General features: G+C 46.4%; 2 protein-coding genes across 7 annotated transcripts in view; one reads left to right on the plus strand and one right to left on the minus strand.

Moving 5' to 3' along the window:
* Positions 1-1,638, plus strand: part of LOC101571004 (calretinin-like) — a 6,401-nt gene extending 4,763 nt beyond the window's left edge. The window contains exon 3 of the mRNA XM_004626753.1: positions 1,633-1,638. Within this exon, the coding sequence (XP_004626810.1) occupies positions 1,633-1,638 (6 nt within the window). The remainder of the gene's footprint in view (positions 1-1,632) is intronic.
* Positions 479-25,820, minus strand: part of Alpk1 (alpha kinase 1) — a 147,216-nt gene continuing 121,874 nt past the window's right edge. For 3 of the 6 annotated variants that reach the window (XM_023710067.1, XM_004626754.3, XM_023710069.1), the window contains 11 exons: positions 23,746-23,944; positions 21,645-21,704; positions 19,304-19,390; positions 18,040-18,116; positions 16,945-17,040; positions 14,364-14,468; positions 11,544-13,602; positions 9,369-9,522; positions 5,968-6,130; positions 4,587-4,773; positions 479-2,083 (listed from right to left, as the gene is read on the minus strand). In XM_023710067.1, coding sequence (XP_023565835.1) covers positions 1,908-2,083; positions 4,587-4,773; positions 5,968-6,130; positions 9,369-9,522; positions 11,544-13,602; positions 14,364-14,468; positions 16,945-17,040; positions 18,040-18,116; positions 19,304-19,390; positions 21,645-21,704; positions 23,746-23,944 — 3,363 coding nt within the window. In that variant the 3' untranslated portion in view covers positions 479-1,907. Of the gene's footprint in view, positions 2,084-4,586; positions 4,774-5,967; positions 6,131-9,368; positions 9,523-11,543; positions 13,603-14,363; positions 14,469-16,944; positions 17,041-18,039; positions 18,117-19,303; positions 19,391-21,644; positions 21,705-23,745; positions 23,945-25,820 lie in introns of those variants that run through there. The other 3 variants (XM_023710068.1, XM_023710070.1, XM_023710071.1) reach the window with 3 other exon arrangements.

Genomic DNA, 25,820 nt, shown 5'->3' on the forward strand with positions numbered 1-25,820 from the left:
TTAGAAGCACTTAGTACTTCTTTGATTATAGTTATCACTACATTTTTTAGTTCAGAAATTATTTCTGATCTGATTTCTTCTACACCTTTCTGCAGTTGTTTCTTTACTACCAATGCTATTATTTCAGAGATATCTGGTGTGTGATTTCCAGTTTCCTCAGTGCTAGTGTCTTCTGCAACTGTACCGGGTGGACTCAGGGTCTGAGACTACATTTTGTTCTTTCTCTTTGTCATTTTGTATACCACTGTCTTCTGACCTTTGGTGTAGAGCTTAGATAGAGTTATTACCTTAGCACCAGGTCTGGATCTATGAAGCTCAGATTCCTCTCTGGCAAGATGTTCTGCTCCTGAATCAGCTGGGTGGGTCTTGCCTCTAGCCTCTTTGCAGGGAGTTCTGCTGAAGGGTTCCACGTTGGGCCTGCACTCTGGGTCGAATGAGGATCTGCGGGCCCTGGCAGTCTTACACACTGTGCCTGGGCTCTGGGTCTATTCAAAACTTATTTAAAAAATCACATTTTTTCATTAAAAAATGAACTCATATTAGTTTGGGTCCTTCAAGCAGTGGACAACAGGAAAGGATCTGACATGAAAGATATGTTGGGGGAATTGGCTAAAGCATCCATAGAGGAGAGTAAGGGGGGGCAGGAGACTTCACACAGCTGAGAGATCTACAGAAGACAGAGCAGTGAGGAGCGACTCCCAGACTCCAGCGCATGCAGCGCAGGAATATTCTGATCTGCCCACTGGGAAGGTTTTGTGCTAGTCACCTATCTGAGTATTCTGGGACCAGCTCCTTCCCATGTGGAATCATAGGCTGAGAACACGTGGGAGCCATGACTTTGCCCTGGGCTGGCAGTGGCAGTCACTCTGGACTCCTTGCAGCAGGACCTCCACATGGGTCTCCTTGCCCCAGCTATGACTGTGAGGAGACAGAGAAGGGAGTGAATAAAGACTCAGATCCTTGTCCTATATACTTGAGTTCCACCACCTGTGAAGCCACCCTGAACTTCTGAGGTCATAGTCAAGTCTGTAGGCCATTTAGAATAAATTTAATGAGCACCAACTCGGGCCCCATAGGGTAACTGCAGAGACAGAATCACCTGATCCCACCCATGTTCCTTTTGTACATTTATTTCTTCAAGACCTCAGATGAACTGCTGCCCAGAGCTGTGTGAAGAAGTAATCTGTGTGGTACAAAAGAGTGGACGGTGGTGGCCAAGAAAATGTAATCTTTTCTTACACTATTCACAGGTATGAATTCACTGCAAGAAAACACAGGAAAATTAAAAAGAAACCCAGAGTATAGGAAAGATCTAAGTACTATACATGGCCAAGAAGCCATATAAGATTGATGAATTCAACTGCATAAAACATTCTGCACTGACATAATCTTTATGCAAAGCTAAATGTCAAAAAACAAACAAAAAATTGGAATTCATACCACAACCCCCTGATTCCTTACTATGTGAAGAACTCTTAAATCAGTAAGGAAAATCAGCAGTAGTATCAGTCGTGACAGATGATAACTGAAAGCTCCAATATCTTTATGGCTTAAAAAGAAGTTTATTTTTCAGTGGTGCTTTGGATCCATAGTGGGTCACTTGGGCTGTTTTCTATCTTGTCTTCACTGCAGGACTAATGCTCATTAGCAGCTACTTCCAGAATCATTCTTGGTCCCTGCGTCACAGGGCAGGAGAAACCATGGGATCTTGTATAGGCAAATAGATACAGTCCTGAGAGGGGTCCTCTAGGTTCCTGTCCTTGGCCAGCCCGGCCCTGTGGCCTGTCCAAGCTGTGCAGGCCCAGGCCACACCAAGGTCTAGGTGCCCGGAAGGGAGCTCTGCCTCTGGTGAACAGCGAGGAGGCATGTTGTCAGCCCGTGGCCTACGGCTGCTTTGGTTTCCCTACTTACGGTCTTGTCAGGGAAAGACGATGGCAGATTTCATTACATTTCACGTGCTGGTTATTAAAGAAGTAGAAAATTCCTCTCTTTCCAAAATTGGTAGTGACATTTTTCTGATCAACAGAGTGAATTTGAGGGTCTGTGAGGTAGATGAGGCCTTTTCCATTACCAGTTACCCAACCTAAAACAAAACAAAACACCACAAAAAAACAGCTGAGAATTAAATTTCCTCACAAAGTCAGTCAAGTATTTCCAGAAAAGGAAACACACACACACACACACACACACACACACACACACACACACGTGCGCGTTCACACACACGCGCGCGCACACACACACGCACACAGTCTTGGAGATGTATTTTAGAAACTTGGCCATCTTATGGTTTATATATAATAAGCTTCTGCTAAGGAATTTGAGTTGGGTTTGTTTGTTGCTTGCTTTCTTTTTCTTTTTCTTTTCTCTCTTTCTTGCTTTCTTCCTTTCTGGTACTGGATATTGAATTCAGGGCCTTGCACTTAGCAGGTAGACACTTATGCCACTGAGCTGTATCCCTGGCCCTCATATTTTAGTTATTTGGTTTAAAAAGGAAAAGTGAATATTGTATAATTACATTTGTCAAATATGACATACCCAGATGATCAATTTTCAAGAAATAAGAGCAATGATGAGCATGTAGAATAACTATTAAAATCATAGTACTTTTTGTTGGGTTTAACTCCAGAACAAATACACAATAAATTTTTTTTTCACTCAAGAGGGTTTAAGTGATGTAGTTTTCTTATTATTGCATGCTTTCCACAGGACAAGATGTTCTTTGTATGCTTTCTTTTATGCAGTCTTTTATCATTATTAGAAGTATGGCATTTTTTCATGACTTTTTCATAAGCTCAGTGCCTTATGCATTAATATGTTCTCTTAGCAGATACTTATTGAGTGGGGATACAGTACCATACACTGCTGAAGGCACTGGGACATGGCAGAGGACACTCTGAGCTAACATTCTTATAAAGGGGACAGATCAACAAATTATGAATAAGTAAAGTAGATAACGTGACAGGATGAAAAATGAGATAGGTCTTGAAGTGGTCATAGAATCATTATTAAAAATAGTAAAAAACAGCTTGTCATTTACATGGAGTATAGAGTATTTGCTGGTAAGAATTCTGATGTACAAAATACCAAACAAAATTAAAATATTAATAGAGAATTTTTAAAAAGCAAGACTCAAATAGATACAGCTTTCAATTTCATAATGATTCCAACTTTGGATCTTGGTAGAATACTTTTTTTTGTGTGTGCTTATTTTTAAGACAAGTCTTGCTATGTGGCTCAGGCTGGCCTCAAGATTCATTATGTAGCCCAGACTGGCCTTGAACTTGTGGCAATCCTCATGCCTAAGTCCCTGGGGGCTGAAATTCTAGGCATGTGCTACCATGCCTGGTCACACTTTTAATAATGGCAAGGGCTGGGGAAAATAAAACATGCAGTGAAGATTTTGTCCTGTGGAAAATGCACTCAGAAGAAAGCTACATCACTCAAACCCTTGTGAGTGAAGGAAGAATATTTATTAGGTACTTGCTCTGGAATTAAGGCCAACAAAACATGAGACAGAGTTTAGATCTGACATCTTAGATACTTATTGAAGTTTTAGATATTGTTTTCCTTCAGGAATGATTAGTTCCATATGAAATGTGTTACAAAAAATATGGGGCAAATTTAAATTAAAGTTTATTATAGTAAAAGACATTATCATAATCTCCATGAAAATACTCTCCCTCCTTTTACCACTTATCCCATCATTCCTGGAACTTTCTGAAGTAGTTCTGGAGTCTTCTTTCATGAGGGTCTTTAGTGCTGCCGTGGCTGTCTTAATGTCCTGAATGGATTCCAAATGTTTGGCTTTGACCATCATTTTGAATTTGGAGAAGAGACAGGTTTTAGTGAACAAAGTAGGTGAGGGCACATTATCATGTTTTGTTTTTGGTCTTTTTGAGACAGGGTTTCACTATGCAGTTCAGGCTGGCTTTGAACTCAGACTGTAGCTCAGGCTGGCCTCGAACTCCTAGTGATCCTCCTGCTTTAGCTTCCCAAGTACTAGGGTTATAGGTGTGTACTATCACATCCAGAAATGTCATGTTTTTATGAATCAACCTTTGTGTTGGATGGAAGCTCAGCAGCATTCATATTTATTTATTTATTTATTTATTTATTTATTTATTTATTGGTCTGAATGCCTTCAGGGCAGATTTGGCTGGCTTGAGTTGTGGGGATCGAACCTCAGCAACCTGAGCCTGACTGCTTTGTTGAAGCAGCCACTTAAAGAACTGAGCTAAGGGGCAGGCCCCCCACATTTTTTAAAATCACACCTCATAAAGACCCTAAGGAGGACTTCTAGCACTGCTTCAGAAAATGTTCATAACATAGCCAGTGGAATGAGTATGTTCAAAGAGGAAGAGACTATTTTATGGAAGATTCTTGTCAGTATATCTTTTACCATAATGAATTTTTAAAAATTTAAACATTGACTATATGTTTTGATCATGCCCTGTATAATAAAGTCAATTCCAAATAGTGGCCTATATACTGAAATGGCTATTAAATAATGATTAATGAAGCCAGTTATGAGAATTTACATTCACATATAAGTAATACTAAAAAAAATTCCTAGTTTCACATACCTTGTAAATCAACCACAACATCTTTATGATTGGAAAATTCGTAAGAAAAATGACCATAAGCCAAACCATATTCTGTAGCTTGGTACTCTGTTTTCACCACTTTTGTGTTATTTGACAATTTTACAAATTCTCCCAGTATGTAAGGTTCCACACTGATACATCCCTTTATTATGTTGCCTTCTAAAATCTGGAAAATAGAATGGGAGGCAAGATAGCATAATTATTAGGGCACCGCCTCTGGGGCTGGGTGAGTCTGAGGTGGGATTGAGGCTACCTCATGTAGGAGCTTCATTCCTCTCCTCTAGATTTCAGCTTCCTGGCTTTCAGTGTGGGTCTTATGTCAGTAACAACTATTTTTAGATTAAAATAGGAGAAAGTGCAAGGGCAGTACTCAATTGTATACAGCATAAACAGAACCTAAAGTTATTATTGTTCATCCATTAAGCTGTCAATTTGAAGTTTAGACCCTGAGATGACCTACTTAGGGGACATACTGCCAGGGTGCATGGGTGGAGTGTGCCCATGGACTCCAGTTTGGAATGCCAGTTCAAGCATCTCTGTGTGACATGGTATACTTGGTAGAGTTGTTTCAAGAGTTAATGTTTATAAACTGCTTAACAATACAAGACATAAAGAAAATACAAATTGGATGATAGTTATTATTATGAATGATAAAAATAGGGAAAATGTCCTGGTCAATGGAAAAGATACTGTAGTATGAACTTACTAAGGCTCTACTATACTTGGAGCTGTAAGATATACTTGATCAAGGAAGGGGAAAGTCAGGATAGGGATATTTAGTGAAGAGAGATTGGTCTCAATAGTTCCAGAAGGCAGAGCAGTAATCCATGGGGAGGAGACAAAGGAAGATAGAGTTGGGTCAAAACTTAAGAATTTTCCAACAGTTAGAATCACTTGAGGACAGGAGGTGATAATTATTTATTCTTATTGACTGTGTTGAAGCCACAGTTTAGCATCACTTGGTCACAAGGAGTAGGGATAACAGATATAAAACAGGATTCACATATCACGTAGGGAAAACAACCTGCACTAGGTATGTCTTCACAGTCTTCTCTCTCTCTGCAAGTACAGAGGCAACAGAAAAACAAAGTCTGCTAAAATGTTAGCTTGACCACTAGTACCAGGTATATCAACCAGTGTTCAGATGTGACCTGGAAGACCTGAATGATGTGCTGTGGGGCAGCAGGTTGCACTTCTTGGACATCTAAGATGATGACATGTGACATGGATGGAGAGCCTGGCAACTGAGACCACTGGATTTTACCAGAACGATGAAGGAGGTAGACGGGTTGGTACTAGAATCTACCCTAACATATATTTCTAGGCTGCTTAACCAGACACTTGCTTCATCAGACCTTACCAGTAATATTGTGGACGGGATGTAGAATATCTGTGTTGGGATATTTTGCTCGTAGAGTCTCTTGTTAAACTCTGTCACATAGTGCTGGGCAGTCATCTGTCTTTCCACATCAGTGAAGTGATGCCAAAGCCCCTTCTGCTCTTTGTATTCTTTCCCAACATACCTATGATGGAGAGGACCGTGCAAGATGTAAGAGCCATCTTCTTCAGTACAGTTGGAAAGAGCGACTCTTGTCACTCACCATGTATTCCTAAGGTAACTAGATTATGGTGTGCTGTGTAGCAGGCTAGTCCATTGCTGAGGTGCTGCTGACTGTGCTGTTGGAGTCATGGGTCACTGGGTGGTGTGTCCCTGTCCCTAGTGCCTCCCTCTGGTTGCTGCTTCCTGGCTGCCATGGGTTGAGCAGCTTTCCTTCCTCAAGCCCCTTCTGCCTTGGAGTCAGTCAACTTTGGACTCTATTGAGACCATAAACTCAATAAACTTCTCCACTTTAAGTTGTGGCTGTTGGATTGTTCCAGCAATGGGAAAGTAGCTAATACCAGAGGAGATGAGAGATGCAAAAGTACTTGAAAGGTATTGCTTTCTCTGCCATCTCAATATTAAATATCTTGACTTGATGATTCAAATAATTTTCTAAGAGCTACCTGAACAGTGACATATAGCTTATTTTAGCCAACTCAGAATGATGTTGATAAGGAGAAAACATCCACTTCATGTGGCAGCTCTCAAGACCTATTCAGTAGGCCAAGGAGATAGTGAACATGTACGCGGCAGAGTACATCAACTCTGGGCTGGTTCTTTCACTACCTGCAGTATGGCCTTATGCCTGTCAACCCATCTGAGGCCTCCCCTCCATCCCTTCTTTGTAACAATTACTTTGTTCCTATGAGTATCTGCTCATTTCCTATCAGCACCTGTTACGTGCACAACGTGCTAGTCCTGAGTGTGTTGAAGAAAGTGTGAGATGTGATTTGTATATTTCAAGGGCTTACAGTACACTTGAAGGGAGAAGATACAAGTCAGAAAAGGACTATGAAAGACAGTAAATACTACACTGTGCTGAGCTTTATACTTGCTGTAAGCTGGTGGGAGTTTATGAGTGATTTCACACGTGCCTGGAAGGAAATGTGAATTGTCACAGTCCCATGCCTCAATGAGACTAAACTGTTTCCAGGACATAAGGGAATTGAAGGAGGCTCATTGTAGGCATTCAAACTCTTGAGGATCAGAAAGAAAATTTGACAGTGGAGGCAACAAAGGGGCAGTCCTCAGGGCATTAGGATGCAGCCCACAAAGGGACCACAGTCCTCAGAGTAATGGCGCAGTCCTTCTGACAATTCTGCTATGGAGAGATCCTGAGGCCTGCAGAAGTTTTGAGCCAATTCACAATTTTGCTACTGCTGTCAAGGCCAGCAACATGCACTTGTACTGAAGTTTTCCCTGAGGATTCTGCTAGAGGAACTCCTGCCCTAGGATCATCAGTGTGGGAACAGAAAGCGGTTTCTTCTTTCAATTAGTGCCATTTTCTGGGGGCCATTTTTCATTAGTAAGGGTTTGTGACTGGTTAGCTTCCACTCTCACTTTTCTGTTCATGTATAATGGTCTTTATTTTGAAAAGTAAAAATAAGACTTTTCCATTTCAATACATGACTTTCATTGATTCTCACTTCGCTTGTTGCCACAGAAAATCAGCTATAAATCTTATGGACATTTCTTTTTAGGTGATCATTTAAGAACTACTTGTAAGACTTTCTTTGCCCTTGTTAGTTTGAAGCTTGACTACTATGTTCCTAGGAGTGGCTTTATGATATCACGCCTTCCTTTCTTCCAGCTTACTTGTTTACATTTTTATCCTCCTTGGGATTCGCTGTGTTACTTACACTTGAAAATGAATGTCTTTTGACAATTCTGGAAAACTACCAGAAATGCTCTACCCACTAATTGCTTTTATTTACTTTAGTGTCTCCTTCTTCTCCTCTTCATCCTTATTATCTTTCTCCTCCTTTTTTCATTATGTCTCCTTCTCCTTTTTTTCTCCTTTTTGTCAAGACAAAGTTTCACTGAGGGCTGGCCAAATAGCTCAGCGGATTAAAGTGCCTGCAAGCAGGCACAGGGGCCGGGGGTTCAATCCTGGGGCCTGCTGTGCCGGCCCTGTCCCTGGGGCTGAGATGGTAACTGAGACTGGGTGTGGTGGTGAATGCCTGTAATCCTAGCTCTTGGGAGGCTGTAAACAGGTGGGTCACTACGAGTCCAATCTAGTAGTGAGACCCTGAACATCCTGTAGACCCTTCCCTAAAAATACACACACACACACACACCAAAACAAAAAAAAAGTTCCACTTTGTAATTCAAGCTGGCCTTAAGTTCACTAAATAACCCAGTGTGGCCTTGAATTTATGGCGATCCTCCTGCCTCAGCCTCTTGAGTGCTCAGATTACAAACATGTATCACCATGCCCATCTATTTTCTGATCAAATATACGCTGAATCTTCCCATTCATTCTCCATGTCTCTTATTTTCAATTTATTCCTCCTTTTAGATCTTTCTGTGACATATCCTGGTGTATTAGTTTCCTGAGGAGTATGTCAGAAAGTACAAAGATGGGATATCTTCAACAGGAGAACTTAACTGTTTTACAGTTAAACTAAGGAACCCCACATACATTGTGCAGGCTACCAAAACTGAGTGTGGTGGCACATGCTTATAATCCCAAAAACTGGGGAGGCTGAGACAGTAGAATCACACTATGAGTCTGAGCTTCATAGTGAGACTCTGTATCAAATATATATACATACATACACACAATTGCCTTTCTGTAAAGAACACAGGCATTTCTGTGTGCCTTCCTTTCCTATGTGGCCTCTGAACTATGCCCTTCATGTGTAGCTTTTGTCACTGGCTACTCCCTGCTCCCTCACCACACCTGCCCATATTTAAGCGGGAGGATGCCTGAGAGTTCAGTGATCACACAGCCTGAGGATGCTCCATTCCTGGCCTCCATTTCCTGCCATTTTTGTAGACTCACCAACTTACTTAAAAGTATGGCATTCACAGGGTAGCTAGCCTTCTTGCCAGCATTTTCAGTGAGAATGTTTAAAACCCCTTGGCCTGCCAGCTGGGCAAAAACTCCCACTTTTCTTATCCATAAAATGGAGTTACAAATGTTTCCCTCTGGAGTTGAGATTGTGTGTCTAAAGCATCCAGCAAGGAGGCTGATATAACCTGAGTCTTCAATAAGCGGTAGTGTCATTAGCGAAGTAGAGAAGAAGAGAAAGCAAAGAAGCAGCCTGAAAACATACATGCTGGCCATTTCCCCAGACTTCAGAATCCCAGGGGTGATTCCTTAGAGAAATTAAGATTAGCCCATTCTGTGATGCCAACACAGATGATCCCCGCAATACCTCCCCAGAGTCTCTTCCTGGTGCAGATGGTGAACCCAGAAGGCATTTCTCTGCTTGCCTTTCTTCTTCACATTCAGGTAGTCACCCAAATACACAGCTGTTTCCTGGGCTGTCCACAGTTCAGACTTTTTGGAGTATTTTAACAGAAGAGCATCTGGAAAAAAGATACGGTGAAAACGAGTCATTTTCTTTTCTTTTTCTTCTCTCTCTCTCTCTCTCTCTCTCTCTCTCTCTCTCTCTTCTCTCTCCCTTCCCCCAGGGATCAAACTCAGGACCTTGTTTGATCCCTGGTAAAAACACAAAGTGATGCAAGGCTGCCTTATCCATACTTCATGTCTTTATCCCTGTGTTCCTTTCTGTTGCCTAAGGTTGTTATGCTCTTTGGACTTGTTTTGCTTGCGCCCCATCATGCCCATAATCCCTTAAAAATATATTAAATCCATAGGCTGGGGAGATAGCTCTGCAGCCTAAGCTCCTGTTTAGTAAGAGCAAGGACTGGGGTTTGATTCCCCATACTATGTGTCCTGTGGGTTCCAGAACCCATGCCAGCCAACGAAACTGGGTGTGGTGGTACACACCTGTAATCCCAGCACTGGGGAGGCTGAGACAGGAGGATTGCTATGAGTCTGAGCTGTGTAGTGAGACCCTGTACCAAACATATAAATAGATAAAAAATTAAAAGAAAAAATAAACGGAGTCCAAAGTCTAACCTAGTGGATAAGGGCAGAGACCTGAGTTCATGAAGAAACAGAATCAAGGGGTTCAGAAAATGATTTTGGCCAAACACCTTATACCACCTAAGTCACAGGGCACCTCCGAGAACACACGCAGCCCCAGCCCACACTGCACCACCCTGATCTGACTGTGACTCCCTGAAGTCTTCCCACCAACCTGTCCAAGCCTCTCCTGTGATGAGAGTCAGTGGCCCTGCCCTGCCAGGGAAGGGTTGATGTCTCTTTGGAGGACCTCTTCACCACCTGATAACAGTGAGGAGACCCTGTTGCCATAGCACTCGGATTTTCACAGTAACAATCTGATCTGCATTTTGCTCTGACATCTCCGTGGCAGACAAGACCTGGAGGACTCTGAAGCAGAAATTCTCAACCTTGGCCTAGGGAGTGGCTGGAAGTTCTTACGGAGTCCCACGTGCGGGATCTCACCCAGGGTCTGCTCTATGTGGACATCTCGGTGAGCGCAGAAGTTCTGCAAAACTCTCGGGGCTCTCGAATGGTGCCAGGGTTAAGAACCATTTGACATGCACTCTGTAGTAGCTTGTCACTCGTGAAGTAAAGCTTCTGAGTATTGGGAGGGCGTTGTGATGCCATTCTCTGGATTGAAAGAGGAAGTTTCTGCCTTTCAGTGCCTCAACTATGTGAATACTTTTTATAGCAGTGTGGTGTATTGCATCTCAAAGAGCTCCACCACTGAGCTATACCTCCAGCCCTCTTTACTGTTTATTTTGAGACAGGGTCTCCCTAAATTATTGACTGGCCTTGAATTTTTCTATCCTCCTGCCTCAGTCTCCTGAGTAGCTGGGACTGCAGTCAGGGGTCACCACATCTGGTTCCTTCCACCACTTTTACACTGATCTAGTTGTCCCTCCCTCCCTCCCTCCCTCCCTCCCTCCCTCTTTCCCTTCCTCCCTTCTTTTTTCCCCTTCTTTGTTAATTGGGGGGTTGAATCCAGGGTTTTTGTACTGAACTATAACCTCAGTTCTTGATTTTTTTTTTTTTTTTTTTTTTGTCAGAACTGGGGATTGAACATTGAACTCAGGCCCTTGCACTTGCCAGGGAAGCGCTTATTCTACTGAGCCATCTCCCTGGCCCTATCCCCAGTTCTTTAAAAAAAAAAAAAAAGTTTCAAGACAAGGTCTCACTAACTCATTAAGTTGCCCAGGCTGGCCTTGAACTTGCAATCCTTCTGCCTCAGTCTCTCAGAGTGCATCTGCGTGTTTGGCTGGCCCGTGCATCCTGATAGGAAACCTCGGCTATGGAAGATAGCACGTGTCTTTCCTTTTTGCAGCTATTAAGGTTCCTCCCAGGAAGGGAGAGGGAGACTCCTGGAGGGGATCTTTCTCTGTGAACTCACAGACCTCACCAAACATAATGCATACTCATGAGTTCCAAGTGGTCTACACAGTGAACCCCGCCCTGGGCTGTGACTGTAGACGCTCACTGTACGCTCTGTGCAACTGGTTGGGCTTGAACACGCCTGTGTGCTCCAGCCTCTGCAGCAGCCAGCCGTGGCCCACGCCAGCGAGCAGCTTCTCCAGGTCAGCAGGTGTCAGTGTGCGCGCCTCCAGGACCTCCTGCTGCACTACCCCTGGCCAGGTTGCCACTGAGCTTCTGCTGGAATTTAGGAAGGACCATGAGCTCTCGCCCTCAGAGGAGCCGCTGGAGAAGGCAGGTGACTTCAGCCACCACCTTGGGGAGGAGCCCGAGCTCTGGCTGTAGCTGAGCATGCATCCTGGTGGGTCTCCTTCCTCCGTGGTGGCACAGTCTTCGTTGAGGACAGGGAAGGGGCTGCTATCACCTGCGGGGCTGCCAGGGGTCCCTGTCTTCTGCCCTGGGGGCTGCCTCAGTGTGCCTGGTGTGCCAGGGCCAGGCCCAGCTGTGGAGGGGACACAGGCACTGCCAAGCAGATGGCCCCCTTCGTCCTCTGTGGGGGCATCGGGATCGATGCCCAGCTCCTCCAAAGAGCCTCTGGTCTCAGGGGAGTCAGGCTGCTGAACTGGATAAAGAGGAGGGAAAGAGCCGCACCCTAGCCTGGCACTGTTGCCCAGTGCACCACCCCGCCTGGGATGACTATCCAAGGGCCCTTCTTGGGTGCTTTCCACCGTCTCTCCTTCGGGGTCCACCCATGTGTAGACATCTTTACATGTACGGACTTCTTTTTCTGTCTCTGTCCCAAGCCTGGCTGGGCCATCACAACTGGTTTCTGCAAAATCTAGGCTTTCAAAGACGTTGTCTTCTTTCATGCAATCCCACGCAGCTGTGTCTCCATGCAGAACAGAATCACAAGCCTGAGAAACGAGAGAGAGTGTGGTGGGAGCAGGAGTATTTCGGGTTCCCACATGTCTGACTTTGCGGGTGTCCCCCAGAGCCCCTGACAGCCTGGCCACGGGGCCCACACAGGTGTCGGAAGTGCTGTGGGGAGTGCAGGCTCTGGAGGACAGGTGTCTGTGTGGGCGACTTGGGGAGGGCTCTTCATCATCCCCCCTGGGCGCCTGGAGAGAGAGACCACAGAAGTCTGAAGACACCAAGTGCATGACTCTGCTGTCCCCACCCCTCTCGGGCTCCTCACGTGAGGCTGTGGGACACTGACTGTCTACGAGGTTCTCCACTGGCTCCCCAGGGTTTTCCACTTCTTCCCAGCTGGCAGAAGAACTCAGACCCGACAGCTGGCTCCAGGAACCCGAGCTCCCGCTGCTGTTCACGGGCGTGTTCCAAACCTCGTGTCCGCTGCCCTGCACAGGTGGCTCCGGCTCAGTTTCCCCGTCTTGATCCAGGGAGACTCGAAATGCTTCCGAGTGGGCCCAGTTCCTCCTCTCCGCCCTTCCGAGTTTCTCTATCCCGGAGGAGGGTGTCCTGCGCTGGGGCGAGCCTGGTTCATCCTCCATGGCGCTCACCGTATCCAGGGATTTGGTTTCAGTTTTTAAGGCAGTGATGCAGAGTTCTTTGGTGGCATTTTTCTCTTTATTCTTACTCTGTCCACATGTGCTTTCAAAAACCTCGCACACCGAGGCGTGGTGCTGTGAGTAGCCTTGGAGGATCTGTTGGAAATCTGCTTGTCCATGCAAGACAGGCTTACCCAAGCCGCACTCGAAACTCTCTGGAACATAAGACCTGTTGTCCGAATTGGCAAAGCTCTGGACCTGTAGGCGACGCTTCACATGGCTGACTGCAGACAGGATTTCCCGGGACAGAGCCTCTCTGTCTTGGCTTTCGGAGGAAGAGCTGAACATATATAGTGTCCCCATAGCTTGCACACAGAGCTGTCTGGCCTCACGCACCATGTCTGTGTCCCCGTGGAGTCTCCGGTGCACGGTGGCCAGGCCGAAGGCCGCTTTGATCAGGCTGTGGAGTTCCTGCTTCCCACAGACCGGCTCGTCCTCTTTCTTGGTCAGGAGGCCGATCTCGAAGGCCTCTTGGGCTGCACACAGACAGGAGCCTTTCTGACCTCGTGGGCAGGCACTGGAGCTGCTATAGGCCAGCAAGCACGTGCCACGGATGTTCTGGGGAAACAGCAAGACGAGCATCAGCTGTGGAAATGGATTGGGAAGCAAGCCACACACACTTTTAATGTAAATGAAGATTAGAATCCTTAATTAGAACCACTTAAAATATTGTAGGAAAATAAACACGTGCTCAGATATTCTAAAGAAAGCACACCACTGTATAAAGGACCTGAGGTATTTCTGGGTATCAGATGAGACTGGGATGTGAGCAATTGGCTGATACACGAGTAAGAGAGGGGATTCGGCTGAATGTGGTGAGACATGCTTGTAATCCTGGCACTCAGAAGGCTGGGGCAGGAGGATCACAGAGAGTTCCAGACCAGCCTGGACCACAGAGTGAATTTAAGTGAGTTAAGCCTAAACTATGTAGCGAGATCCTAGCTCAAAAAAGAGCAATGAGCTTCTACTCCCACCCTAGGTGGCCCTGCGGCTTTCTCATGGGGGATGGTAGGTCTCTGGTCACTGCTGGTGCTAGTATCGGCAAAGGCTGTATGGGGTTTAGACACAAGAAGACTCTGAGGTGGGGCTGCCGTTCACAAACACAGCACTTATTTACTAACAGCAGAGTGAGAGTGGTGGCTCTGAGACCCCCTGAGGACCTAAGTCCCCAGGTGACAGTCACCCCTCACTGCCTCAGGAGGGGCTTCTGGGAACCCCACAGGTACCCACATCTGGGGTCCCTTATGCACAGCGGGGTGGCCTCGCATCACCTCTTCTTTCCATTGGTTCTGAGGCCAAGGTCCGGGAGCTCCTCTTACCATGGCTGTGAGCACGAACAGGGGTGTGTAGGCACTGAAGGCCGCTGCCAGCTTGCAGGCTTCTGCTGCCGACAGCAGCCGGTGGTTGAACTCCTTGAGCAAGACCTGGGGAGACCAGGAAGCAGAGGGGGTGGCGATTAGGATTCATGTATTAGCAGGGGGTGACTCCTTTCTTTTCTTCTAATTTTCTCTTAGTATTGCAAACCTTTCCGAACAGGACCACAGCCAAGAAAGGCCAGGACTGTGCTCCTCGCACCTCTCGCCTCCCCTGGCACCCCAGCAGGCTGGGTGGGTGCATGAAGAGTTGAGGGTTCTCAGGGAAGTGGGCAGCACTTCCCTGATGGGATCCCTGATGGCTTTGCCCCCAAATTATGTGGCTTCTGCACTGTTGTGGGCAAGGGGCTCTTCCTTTCTTTCCTTCTTTCTTTCTTTTTAATTTATGAGAAAATATTTTATAATCAAATAAAAAGAGAATAACAATAATTGCTACACTGTGCATCATTATCCTCAAAGTAGCTACTCAGTGCACAACATAAACCCAAAAGATTCTTACAAAAAAAGAAGCAGGTAACTACACAAACTTCTCTTTCAACGAACTAAATTAAAATTTTAGTGTTAATGAAACGAATCAGCATACACACCAAATACTTTTAAGACAAGGAATATGCAGTTTGGGGGAAGAGTGTGAACTCCTCCCCCTTCCCCTTTATCCCTCTTCCATCTTGCTGCATAATGTTTGTTTATTTATTTATTTATTTATTTATTTTCTTTTTTTTTTTTTTTTCCGGTACCAGGGATTGAACTCAGGACTTTGAGTTTGCCAGGCAAGCACTTATTCCACTGAACTATCTCTCTGGCCCTCTTGCTGCATAATGTTTAGAGCAGTGAGGTCTTAGAAGCAGTGCACTGTCCTCAACAGGTGGGTGGGTGAGGGGCCCTTTGTGGCCTCACAGCACCGAGGACTCCGCCATTCACCCTTGAAGTGGGCACTGAGCGCCTCTTCCAGCCAGCCACTGCTCAGAGCTGCAGGGAGCTTCCTTTCTGTGGGGGAGGGATTGGTCAGCACAGGCCATCAGCAACACTTGAGGGGGGGGTCAGTGCTCTGAGAAGAAAATGAAGCCGAGAAAGTATAAGGGAGGTCTAGAATGGGAAGGTAGTTTGGAATTTTATTTTATTTTTTTGCTTGTTTTTAAAATTTATTTGGTACAGGGTCTTGCTATGCAGCTCAGACTTGTCTCAGCCTTCCCAGTGCTGGGATTACAGGTGTGCACCACAGTTTTGGCAGCTGGCTTGGTGTGGGGCCAGCACGGCATGTGGTACCAGGGATCGAATCCAGGTCCTTGTGCTTGCTAGGCAGGTACTTAAACTGCCAAGCTATCTCCCAGGCCCTATTTGCATATTTTGAGGCAGGGTCTTGCTCTATATTTTAGGCTGGCCTGGAGCTTGCTGTGATACTCCAGCCTCCTGAGTGCTGTGTAGTGTGCAGTTTTAACCAGTCACCTGGGATAACTGCAGCGGAAATGGCCATACCTTTTTCAACTTTGATATGATAGAAAAAACGTTTTCCTGAGATTCATATTGTAGGCAGCAAGCTGCATTCCCTTATACTGACTTACTCTAATTGAGTATGGTCACCATGGTTCACTTTGGTTATCTAGCAAGCTGGCCATATGGATGATAACATTAAAAATCTCCATTTTAATGCAACTGGAGAAATTCAAGGTCAGCATCAGTGCTCTGAGTTCTCAGAGGCCAGGCTCTGACCCAGATCCCTCATACTGGTTGTGAGAGCTGCAGACATTACTCAGTCTCTCTGGGCCTCGGTTACTTTTCCCTCCACTTTACCTGTGTGTCCTGGCGTTTCTGTGGAGATACACACATTTTCTGAGTTGTCAGGTAATATATAAGTATTAGTAAGTATTTATTTATTTATTTTTGCATTTACTTCAGGGTCTACAGAGTCGACAGGGTCTCATGAGGTAGATTGCACTCGTCGTGATCCACCAGTTTTCAGCCTCCCAAGAGCTGGGATTACAGGCGCGCGCCACCACACCCAGTCTCAATTGGTGTCTCAGCATGCCCTGGGGTTGAGGCTGGCGCTGCATGCCGGGGATTGAACCCCAGCCACTGCATCTGCCTAAGCAGGTGCTTTAATCCGCTAAGCTATTTGGCCGGTCCTTAATTATTAAAGATAAGAGCCCGAAAAAATTACTAATATGGTGATTTGAACAGATAATGATGAATTGTAAAACTATCGCCCTTTTATTACTAAGATGGTCCAAGTTTGGAAACTGAATTTTGTGAAGACTCGAAAGGAAATAAATGGGTCTCAAAATGGCTTTGCTGATATTTGTTCATTTATTCCCTAGAGCTTTTCTGTCAACCACTTCGCGGCTCTGGGCTAGGTGCTGGGTGACACAGTTGCGCAGGAGTGGCTCTGCCCCTTACTGACCCGGGACGGCAGACTTCACCCTGCCCAAGCTCTGGGAACAGAGCTGACCACGTGATACCACCTGGAGAATGGCCCTGGCAGAGTCAAGGGGTGCTGCTCTGTACCGTGCTTTAGACAGGTGACAATTACCAAGTTAATCCGTGGGTTGTTTTTAAATTTTTCGTAATCGTTCTCACTCATGGAAACAAAGATGTCAGCCAGAATCCCTAGTGATGTGGAGATGCCCTGAAAGGAAGACACAACAGGTCAGACTGGGGGTGCGGGGCTGCTGAGAGCTCTGGCTTGGTCTGTAGGTGATGGTGATTTCTCCATGCACCATTTGCCACCTTTCGTGTTACTATTCTGACTGCAACACTGGGTATGCTTTTGAACCAGATGTCACTGAGGAAGAAAGCGTATCACATCAGACCCATCCAGGGACCAACCATAAACACAGCTATTCCTCTATCAGACTAAACCTGTTTACCACGCTAGGCCCCAATCATTGGCCCAGGAAAGAGATCTCACACGATGTTCTGTGGTGTAAAAGCATGGTAGCTGGAAGCTCCAGGAAACAGAATGAATAAACTGGGCTTCAGATATTGGGAGAATATTTCTACAAATCACACAGAATGAAAATGCAAAGTCAACAAGCAAAGCATGCACCTCACTCTGTTTTTTTGAGAGAGGGTCTCACCATGTAGTTCAGGCTATTCCATTGTATAGTGGTTAGCACTCTGGACTCTAGATCAGGCTAGGCTTGAGCTCACTATGTAACCTAGGCTGGCCTCAAACTTGCCTCAATTCTCCTGTCTCAGCCTCCCAAGTGCTGAGATTATAGGCATGCACCACCACACCCAGCTATCAATTTCTTAAAGATGCAACATAAACAAATAATTGAAGTCTTTCCTTGCTCAAGGCAACTGATTATACATGTAAACAACTTGTTCACCTGAACTCCTCTAGGGAATCAGATGAAGGCTAAACATATAATAAAACAGAGGCACAGACCAGAAGAGATAAATACGTAAATAGTTACAAGTGATTAGAGCTACACTAAATCTATGACAACAGGCTGACAGAGGAAGGACGAGAGCCAGACAGAGAAGGAAGCCACGACACTTTCCTGGTCTTATAATCATACATAACGTAGACAGAGAAGAGGGAATTGACAAGCAGTGGACTGAACTGTGCCATGCAAAGACAAACAATAGAAAGGGGAAAAAGAAGCACTAGACAAGCAACCTTTTTATCTGGCTGAGGAAGCGTCAAATATCCAACGATGGAGGCCCATGTTAACTCTGCGGCTTCGTACCACATGCCTGGAATGGGAGAGATGCAGGGATAGACCAGTGCTCTTGGTTTATTTATGTATGAATGTATGTATGTATGTATGTATGTATGTATGTATGTATGTACTTGGAATTGAACTCAGGACCTTGCACTTGCCAGGCAGGTGCTGCGCCGCTGAACTACAGCCCTGGCCCATGCTCCTGGTTAGAAACGCCTGTGAGTGGTCAGGGGGAATTCCCTGGATCCTGTTAGAAAAACTCAGAGCTACATTAGACCAACATCGCAACTGTTTTTCCAGTTCATTTAATGTAGATAATGTTCTTTATTTCACTGGGGAACAGTAACGGTGTTGCATTTTTTTATACATTCTGTATGTTGTATAGTTTCCCCCATGATTTATGAGGATACTACTTATCATCTTCACTGAGCATTTTTTTCCAACTTGAGGACTGGGGATACAGCGTTAGCACACTGGAGTCCTAAATTCAATACCAGCTCCATAAAAAACACATAAACCTCTTAGTTTGTACTTTAAAGCACAGAGTTTCTAAACTTTGCTTGAAAAATACATGATTACCACTAAATATGGATGCCTGAGGCATTTGGATGGATTTGGATCACAGTGCTACCATATCATCCAAAATTCTTCTTAACTGGGTCAGAAGCAGGAGCTAATACTGAGAATACTATGCTTAACAGCACCAATAAGCAACTGTAAATTTTTCTACCAAAATCCCATAGAAAAACATTTTGTTTAGTAATATCCATGATATACCTGCCATTCTTTTGTTGGTTTAAGACAGGGTTTGACTACACAGTTCAGGCTGGCCTTGAACTCACTTTGTAGCCTAGGCTGGCCTCGAATTCACAATGATCCTCCTGCCTCAGCCTCCCAAGTTCTAGGATGCTATCATTCTTGCTTTTTTTTTTGTTGTTTGTTTTGTTTTGTTTTGTTTTTGTTTTAAAGCCAATGTCTCCCAGTGCTGCCCAGGCTGGCCTTGAACTCCTGTGTTCTAGTAATCCTCCTGCCTCAGCCTCTCAAGTAGTGGGACCACAGGCAGGCACCACCACACCTAGTTTGGCTCCTGGGATCTTAAACTTCATTTTTTCAAGGAGGAGACACTAAAAGAAGTGAGGATCAATAGTTTTGCCAGAAACAATAAGAACATTTCACAGAAAATCTTGTGGTTTGCAAAGACGAGAGTGGTATGAATACCGAGCTTTTGCAGAATTTGCCCTCGGATCTGGATGCAGACCGACTGCACCAGGACCTTGTCACTTTCCTTTCTGTAGAGCCAGGTGCCTAAAACAAAGAAAGGAAAGCACTGTCACTTGGAGTTCCTAGGGGAATGGCCTGGCAAAGAACTTATTTTTATAGACATCTTTAGCAGCACATGGGACTTGGATGCAAGAGGCGATCACATTTCTATACTTATTATTATTTTTTAACCCTCTATTTATTTATTTGGTACAGGGTCTCACTATGCAGCTCAGACTCACAGTGATTCTCCTGTCTCAACCTCACCAGTGCTGGGATGACAGGTGTGGCTGGCTCGGCAAACCCGGGTTTCTGGAGCCAGCACGCATGCAATACGGGGATCAAACCTGGGTCCTTGCACTTGCCAGGCATGCGCTTAGACCTCTGAGCTATCTCCCCAGCCCCGCATCTCTGTACTTAGAGTCAGGTCCCGACCCGGAGGCCCCCGTGCCCTCCTGTGCCTCACCGAGCAGTGTAGTGCCCCTATTGGGCCTTCTCCTTGGCCTCATCCTGCCCAACCAGCTGCAACATGGCAGCCTCCTGGGCCTTCCTGGGCCCCTGTCCCTGTAGCCCCTGCCTCAGGGCTGCCCCATGGAGGATCAAGCCCCCCTCCTCATTGGTTTGGATACCAAATTGGTGACCTTGCACACAAACCGAGAGGGCAGGAGAGGGTCCACTACTCACAGGAGTCTGCACTCAAGCAGGGTCCTGACCCTCAGCAATGTGAGTGGGGGCTGTGTGATTATGGTGTCTCATGGGGCGAAAGTGCTGGCAAGTTAGGATAAGGTTTATGCCGGCAGGCTCTAAAGAGAAATAAACCTGTCCAGTGTAGGGCAAAAAGGGCAGGAGGAGGACACAACCTGAAAGGTAGACTCTATCACCGTCCCTGCATTCTCTTCTGTCACTCTGTACTGTTTTTTCCTGCTTTTCATTGTACATGTTGTATATGAGTGTGTACAGGGTGTAGAAGGTGGCAAGTGTGCATACAAGGTGTGATAAAAATACCATGTACTTTAAAATTTTTCTTTTTTGTATCTTTTCAGGGAAGGGTCTACAGGGTATTCAGGGTCTCACTACTAGATCGGACTCATAGTGATCTGCCTGTTTACAGCCTCCCAAGAGCTGGGATTACAGGCGTGTGCCATCACACCCAGTCTCAATTGCCATCTCAGTGCACCCTGGGGGTGGGGTCAGTATGGCAGGCCCAGGGATTGAACCCCCAGCCGCTATGCCTGCTTGCAGGTGCTTTAATCAGCTGAGCTATTTGGCCTGTCCTTGTACATTTAAATTTTTAAACACTTTATTACAGTAAAAGACATGTTGCCATGAATCCTGTGTTTTTAGTTGTGCAGTTACAGCTGCCTCAACATCTTGAGTCTATTCATTGTTTCCTTTTCATGGTCATTTTGGTTTTGGGAATAGCAGAAGTCCCACAGTGCCAGATCCAGTGAACCAGGTGGGTGAGGGCACTGACATGTTCTATAAGCCTCCTTTCCAGCAGTAGTGTTCACTGTGTTTGATCAGATTTCTTAAGGATGCTCATGTGAGAAGACTCCCAGAGCTGCTTCAGGAAGTGGCAGAACCATGGGACAGGGGTGTCTGAAGCAAGGGGGAGGACTCTGAGGGGAATTAATTCATGGTAATGTGTCTTTTACTGTCAGAACGTTTTTTGTGTGTGGTGCTGGGGACCAAACTTGGGACCTTGCACTTGCCAGGCAGGTGCTTATGCTGCTGAGCTATATTCCTGGCTATTGTCATATCTTTTAAAAATTTAAACCTTCCCTGCATTTTTAGTCACCTCTTGGGTAGAAGCCTAGCAAGCAACAGAGGCCATGAATGAGGGTGTGCAGCTGATGTCCACATTCCATACTCGCCTTGCGGGGGTGCCCACAAGTTTCGAGGGGCTTGGAACCTTCTTCCCTAGCATTGAGATCAAAGTCCCCTGCAAACTGTGCTCAACATTTGGAAAATGTGTTGACTTAAATGCTCAGAAAGTCCAACAAGGTATCTGAAGGTTTAAGTGATCTTCTTCATTGTACCTGCTTCCATTACTGTCTGTTGGGGAATGCTGAGTGAGTGCAGAGAAGTCCTGAGTGCCTTGCTTCTGTGTTGTTTTTGGAGTCAGAGAAAACAGAAACCAAAATATGACGCTCAACCAAGTCACTCATCCATCTGCCAGAATGTGTCTCTGGCCTCACTGGGACAACTGCTACACACAGAAGATTAGTGTGCTGCATCACCAGGAGACCAGGCCTGTGGAGACACAGCCAGCCACACAGTCAGGCCCCGAGCCACTGACCTGTTGCTCCACTGTTGCTGATGAGGCTGCTCAGGATGTACTCTGCTTTCAGGAGCTTCCCTGCAAAGACAATCGAGGGCCGCACAGTTAGCTCGGTGAGCACTGTATCACCACAGGAATGGTGACCTCTTTTGGAAATGTTTCTATTTTAAAATTTAAAATCAGTAACCGTGGGGTTGGGGAGATGGCTCAGTAGAATAAGCACTTGCCTGGCAAGTGCAAGGGCCTGAGTTCAGCCCCTTGTCCCACCAAAAAACCAACCAACCAAACAAAAAAACCTCAAAAAAACCCAGTAGCTATGTTCTATGAAACTAGAAAAGAAAGAGGAGGTTTCCTGGAGGTGCTGAGTGGGGAGTTATTGAGTATCTGAAATAGCAACAAGACTCATGTGTGTAGGCATGTGTATGCACACATGTGTATACGTATAGTTCATGTGTGACAATCACTCTTGTGGAGCTGGGCTTGAGTAGCAGATGCACAATTCTGTAAAAGGCAGTGTCTCCTGTCTGTGAAAACTATACCTCTAGCAGAGTTGTCCACAAGTAGGACAGCATGTGCACAGAATCATGAGAAAGGGATGGGGCTGGGGGGCAGAGCCTGGGGTTTTGGAAAGCTGTTTACTTGCTGTGGCTGCCACCCTGTGGGGAGAGTCCTGTTCATGGACAGCTGTTGTGTGCACAATCGATGAACTCCAGCGTTTGTTCTTCTAAACTATCCGTTCTTCCTTGAGCCTCAGAGCCCAAATGACCTGGATCCTGTGTGGCTTGTTGGGCCTCATCTCTGTGTGTCCTCTCTCCCCCACTCCCTCTACTTCAGTCACAGTGGCCTCCTTTACTGTTGCTGAGGCCGCCACCTTGTTTTCATTTCCTGGCCTTCATCCTTACCCTTATCTTGGTCTGGAATGTCTGAATAGCATTGTACCAACTGTCAGTGCGGTGGCTGATGGTGTCAACGTGACTGGACTGAGGGACGCCTAGAAGTGGGAACACTCATTTTGGGGTGTTCTGGGAGGCGGTTCTGGAGACCAGAATGTGTGTTCCACTCAGCTTTCAGGGACTTGGGCACATGATTGCCAGGACACAGGCTCTGCATTGTGCTAAGTATTAGGTTACCCTAGTGTTCCAGACACACCGTCAAGGACACTTGAGAGAAGACATTTTTGGAAGTCCAACTCCCCTGTGTCACTCTAGCAAAGTCCACAATAAGATAGGGAAGTAATTTCTGCACAGTTGTGAGAACTTGAAAGTAAGTGAGATTGGGTTTGAAAAGGTAACCTCCTGGGCCCATTTCTTCATGTCCTTTTATCTCCGTCCCTTCTGCTTTTGACAGTTGTCCCACTTACTATAATCACAACATTCCTTTTCAAAGGAAACAAAATAAAGAGATTTTAACCTCTTCCAGACTGGAGTTATGATGACATTAGCAGGAGCTACCACCTATCAGAGGCTTCTCTACAACTGCCTTTCTTTTGGGTTAAGCCTCCCGCTCTCTGCACTGTAAGCCCGCTTTATGGTCACGGGTAATTAAATAATTCCCGATAACGTACAGCAGGCCTGCTCCCTCCGGCCCGCACCCCATCAGAAGCCAGCCTCCTTTCTCACCCCATTCAAAGTGACAGGGGGAGAAAAGACGCTCTAGGGTCTAATCAGGTACTGCACCGGTGTCCTGAGTGATGGAAACTCGCACCGCGTCAGTGGGGCTGTCAGCACCATTGTCAGCCTAGTCAAGTGGCCCTGCAAAAAGGAGCCAGGGGGCGGGGAGAAAATAGTCGAATTCTAATCTGCTTTTTAAAGGCTTTTGGTCAGAAGTATAGCAATTCAGATACCCCTGTTTGGAAGCAGCGGGACAGATTTGTTAGAAGACAAAGGCTCCAATTAGTATTTTCCACACCCTTTCACAATTTTCTCTACTGCTTTTGGCTCTGAAACCCTTTATACCAGCGCTTTTGTGCTGGCAGCGAGGCGGGTGGAAGGGTGAGGGGTGGGCACGGAAGGGTGGCACGCGGGGCCTGGCGCCCGCGGCTTTGGGGGTCAAGTGCTCTGGCGAGGGGCCTTGGGGGACTGGAGGAGGGGACCGGAGGAGGGGACCCGGCAGCACCCACCTGCGTTGGCCGAGACCCGCGCCTGGCGGATCACCACCTGCGGCGCGATGGGCGTGCTGGGCTGCAGGCGGTGCAGGCCGCGCGCCACCCGCAGGAGGCTGCCCGCGCCGTCGAGCCCATAGAGCACGCGGTCCAGCAGGAAGACGACAGCTGCGGCAACCGCGCAGTCCCGCGTCCGGATGGAGGCGCGCAGGGCCATCTGGAGACAAAGCACAGGGAGGCAAGGACTTAGCGTGCGGTGGGGAGAACAGGGTGGGCTTGCACCTCTCCCTCCGGGGCGGAGGCTCCTTGAGGGGTAGGTGCGAGGCTCCTGCCTTGTCACTAAGGGACTCTTCAGAATTGTTGCTTACTGGAACCTACAGCGATACAGTCCCTGGTCTTCGCAGCGCCTTCAGCATTTTATGTCCCCAAGAAACCTAGGTCTTAATGGCCTGGTCCCCATAGTGACCCCAAAAAGGATGGTGGGGCCTCAGCCTCTTCTTTGCTTTCTGGCTGCCAGGTGGGCAGTTTTGCACCATCACGAATCCTAGCACATCTACAGACAAAGCAGTGGGCGCACCTCCTTTCTGACTGGCACCCCCAAAGCTGTTCACGAAGTCGGCCTTTCCTCCCCGCGACTGATTGTTCTCAGGTATCTCACTGCACTGATGGATGGATAAAGCATCGAACAAACCTCTGTGAAATTGGCCTACTCTTTCACATGGACCATCCTGGGAGTCTATGGCGTTTCCTTCCCTGATTTGACTTTTGGGATGTATATGCATGCACACATGTCATACGTCTGTCTGAACAGACCTATCTAATGATCCACAGCACCACATACAGAACATAACATTCAGATTTATGGTTGCTCATTGGGCAATGCCTGTCAGTCACCAGCACCGTCATCCTTTTTCAAATTGAAGATGGACTCATTAAGACTTTTAAACCACCAATGTGTTTATTAAGAACCGTGGTCACTTTCTCACCACAGACACGCAATGCCTGACACATACAATGGAAAGGACGGGTTTATTTAGAACTTCATCTCAGCCAGAGGGCTAAGAAATGACGACGAGGTTTATCTGGCTCATGGTTTAGTGCCTAGTTGGCAGGCTAGAGGCAGAAACAGCAAGGAGGAAAGGCCCTCCACACCTGGGAAGCAGCTCACAGCCTGGCGGCCAGGAAGCAGAGCAGGTGGGGAGGAGCTGGCAGGGGCTGTGCTCCTCAGGTTGCGCCTCTGGGACTGCCTCCTCCCCCAAGCCTCATCTGGACCATCTGGCAGGAAAGCACAGCGTCCTCCTGATGTACTCTTCCAGACCCACGAGGCTTGGAGGGAGTGACCATGTTAAGTGCGGAAAGTGGAACTCTTCAGTTGAATTTGGCTTGCTGTTCTAATCCAGTCACTTCCCTTTTTAATGACAGAGATGCTAGTTGTTGGCAGGAAGTCTCACCTGGGTCCTGTCAGCGCTGCCTTCTGGGCAGAGGAAGGCCAGCTGCTCTGGGCCTCTGGCCCTTCACACACTCTGTGCTTGGGAGGTGGCTAGTGTCTGTCAAGTTAGAAGCTGTGCTCCTCCCTTTGTTTCTCTTGGGAACAAGCTGTAAAGGAGACAGGGATTCTTTTCTGCTCTAAGTCTTACCTAGGAAGTGACCCTGTCTAGGGTGTTCTGGTGACGCAGTAATTACTGGGTGGAAGTCAACATAACTTGGAAAGTCACCTCGCCGATCTCCTTGTCCTAGTTTGAACTTTTATCATCCAATTCACTGTTTATTGGGGTTAAATATAACATTTAATTTCTTCTGTGTCTAACTTTTCTGTTTTACTTTTCAGTTTGCTCTTAGTCCAGGAAAGAAAGGGGTATTATTTACGGCATCTTCCAAACCCTCTACTATGACTCCTTGTCTTTCTACGTGTACCATAACCCACAAGTTGCTCAAAACTCTAAGTAGGAAAAGAAAATAAAAGTTGAGAAGTTGAAGGGACTTTCCAAAGTCACAAAATCAGGAAAGTCAGAGCCAGGTAGGCATTCTAGTCTCTTGGTCTCTCGGTCTCTCTCTCTCTCTCTCTCTCTCTCTCTCTCTCTCTCTCTCTCTCT

The sequence above is a fragment of the Octodon degus genome, unplaced genomic scaffold (assembly GCF_000260255.1).
Source record: "Octodon degus isolate 3935 unplaced genomic scaffold, OctDeg1.0 scaffold00016, whole genome shotgun sequence".
NCBI classification, from domain to species: domain Eukaryota; kingdom Metazoa; phylum Chordata; class Mammalia; order Rodentia; family Octodontidae; genus Octodon; species Octodon degus.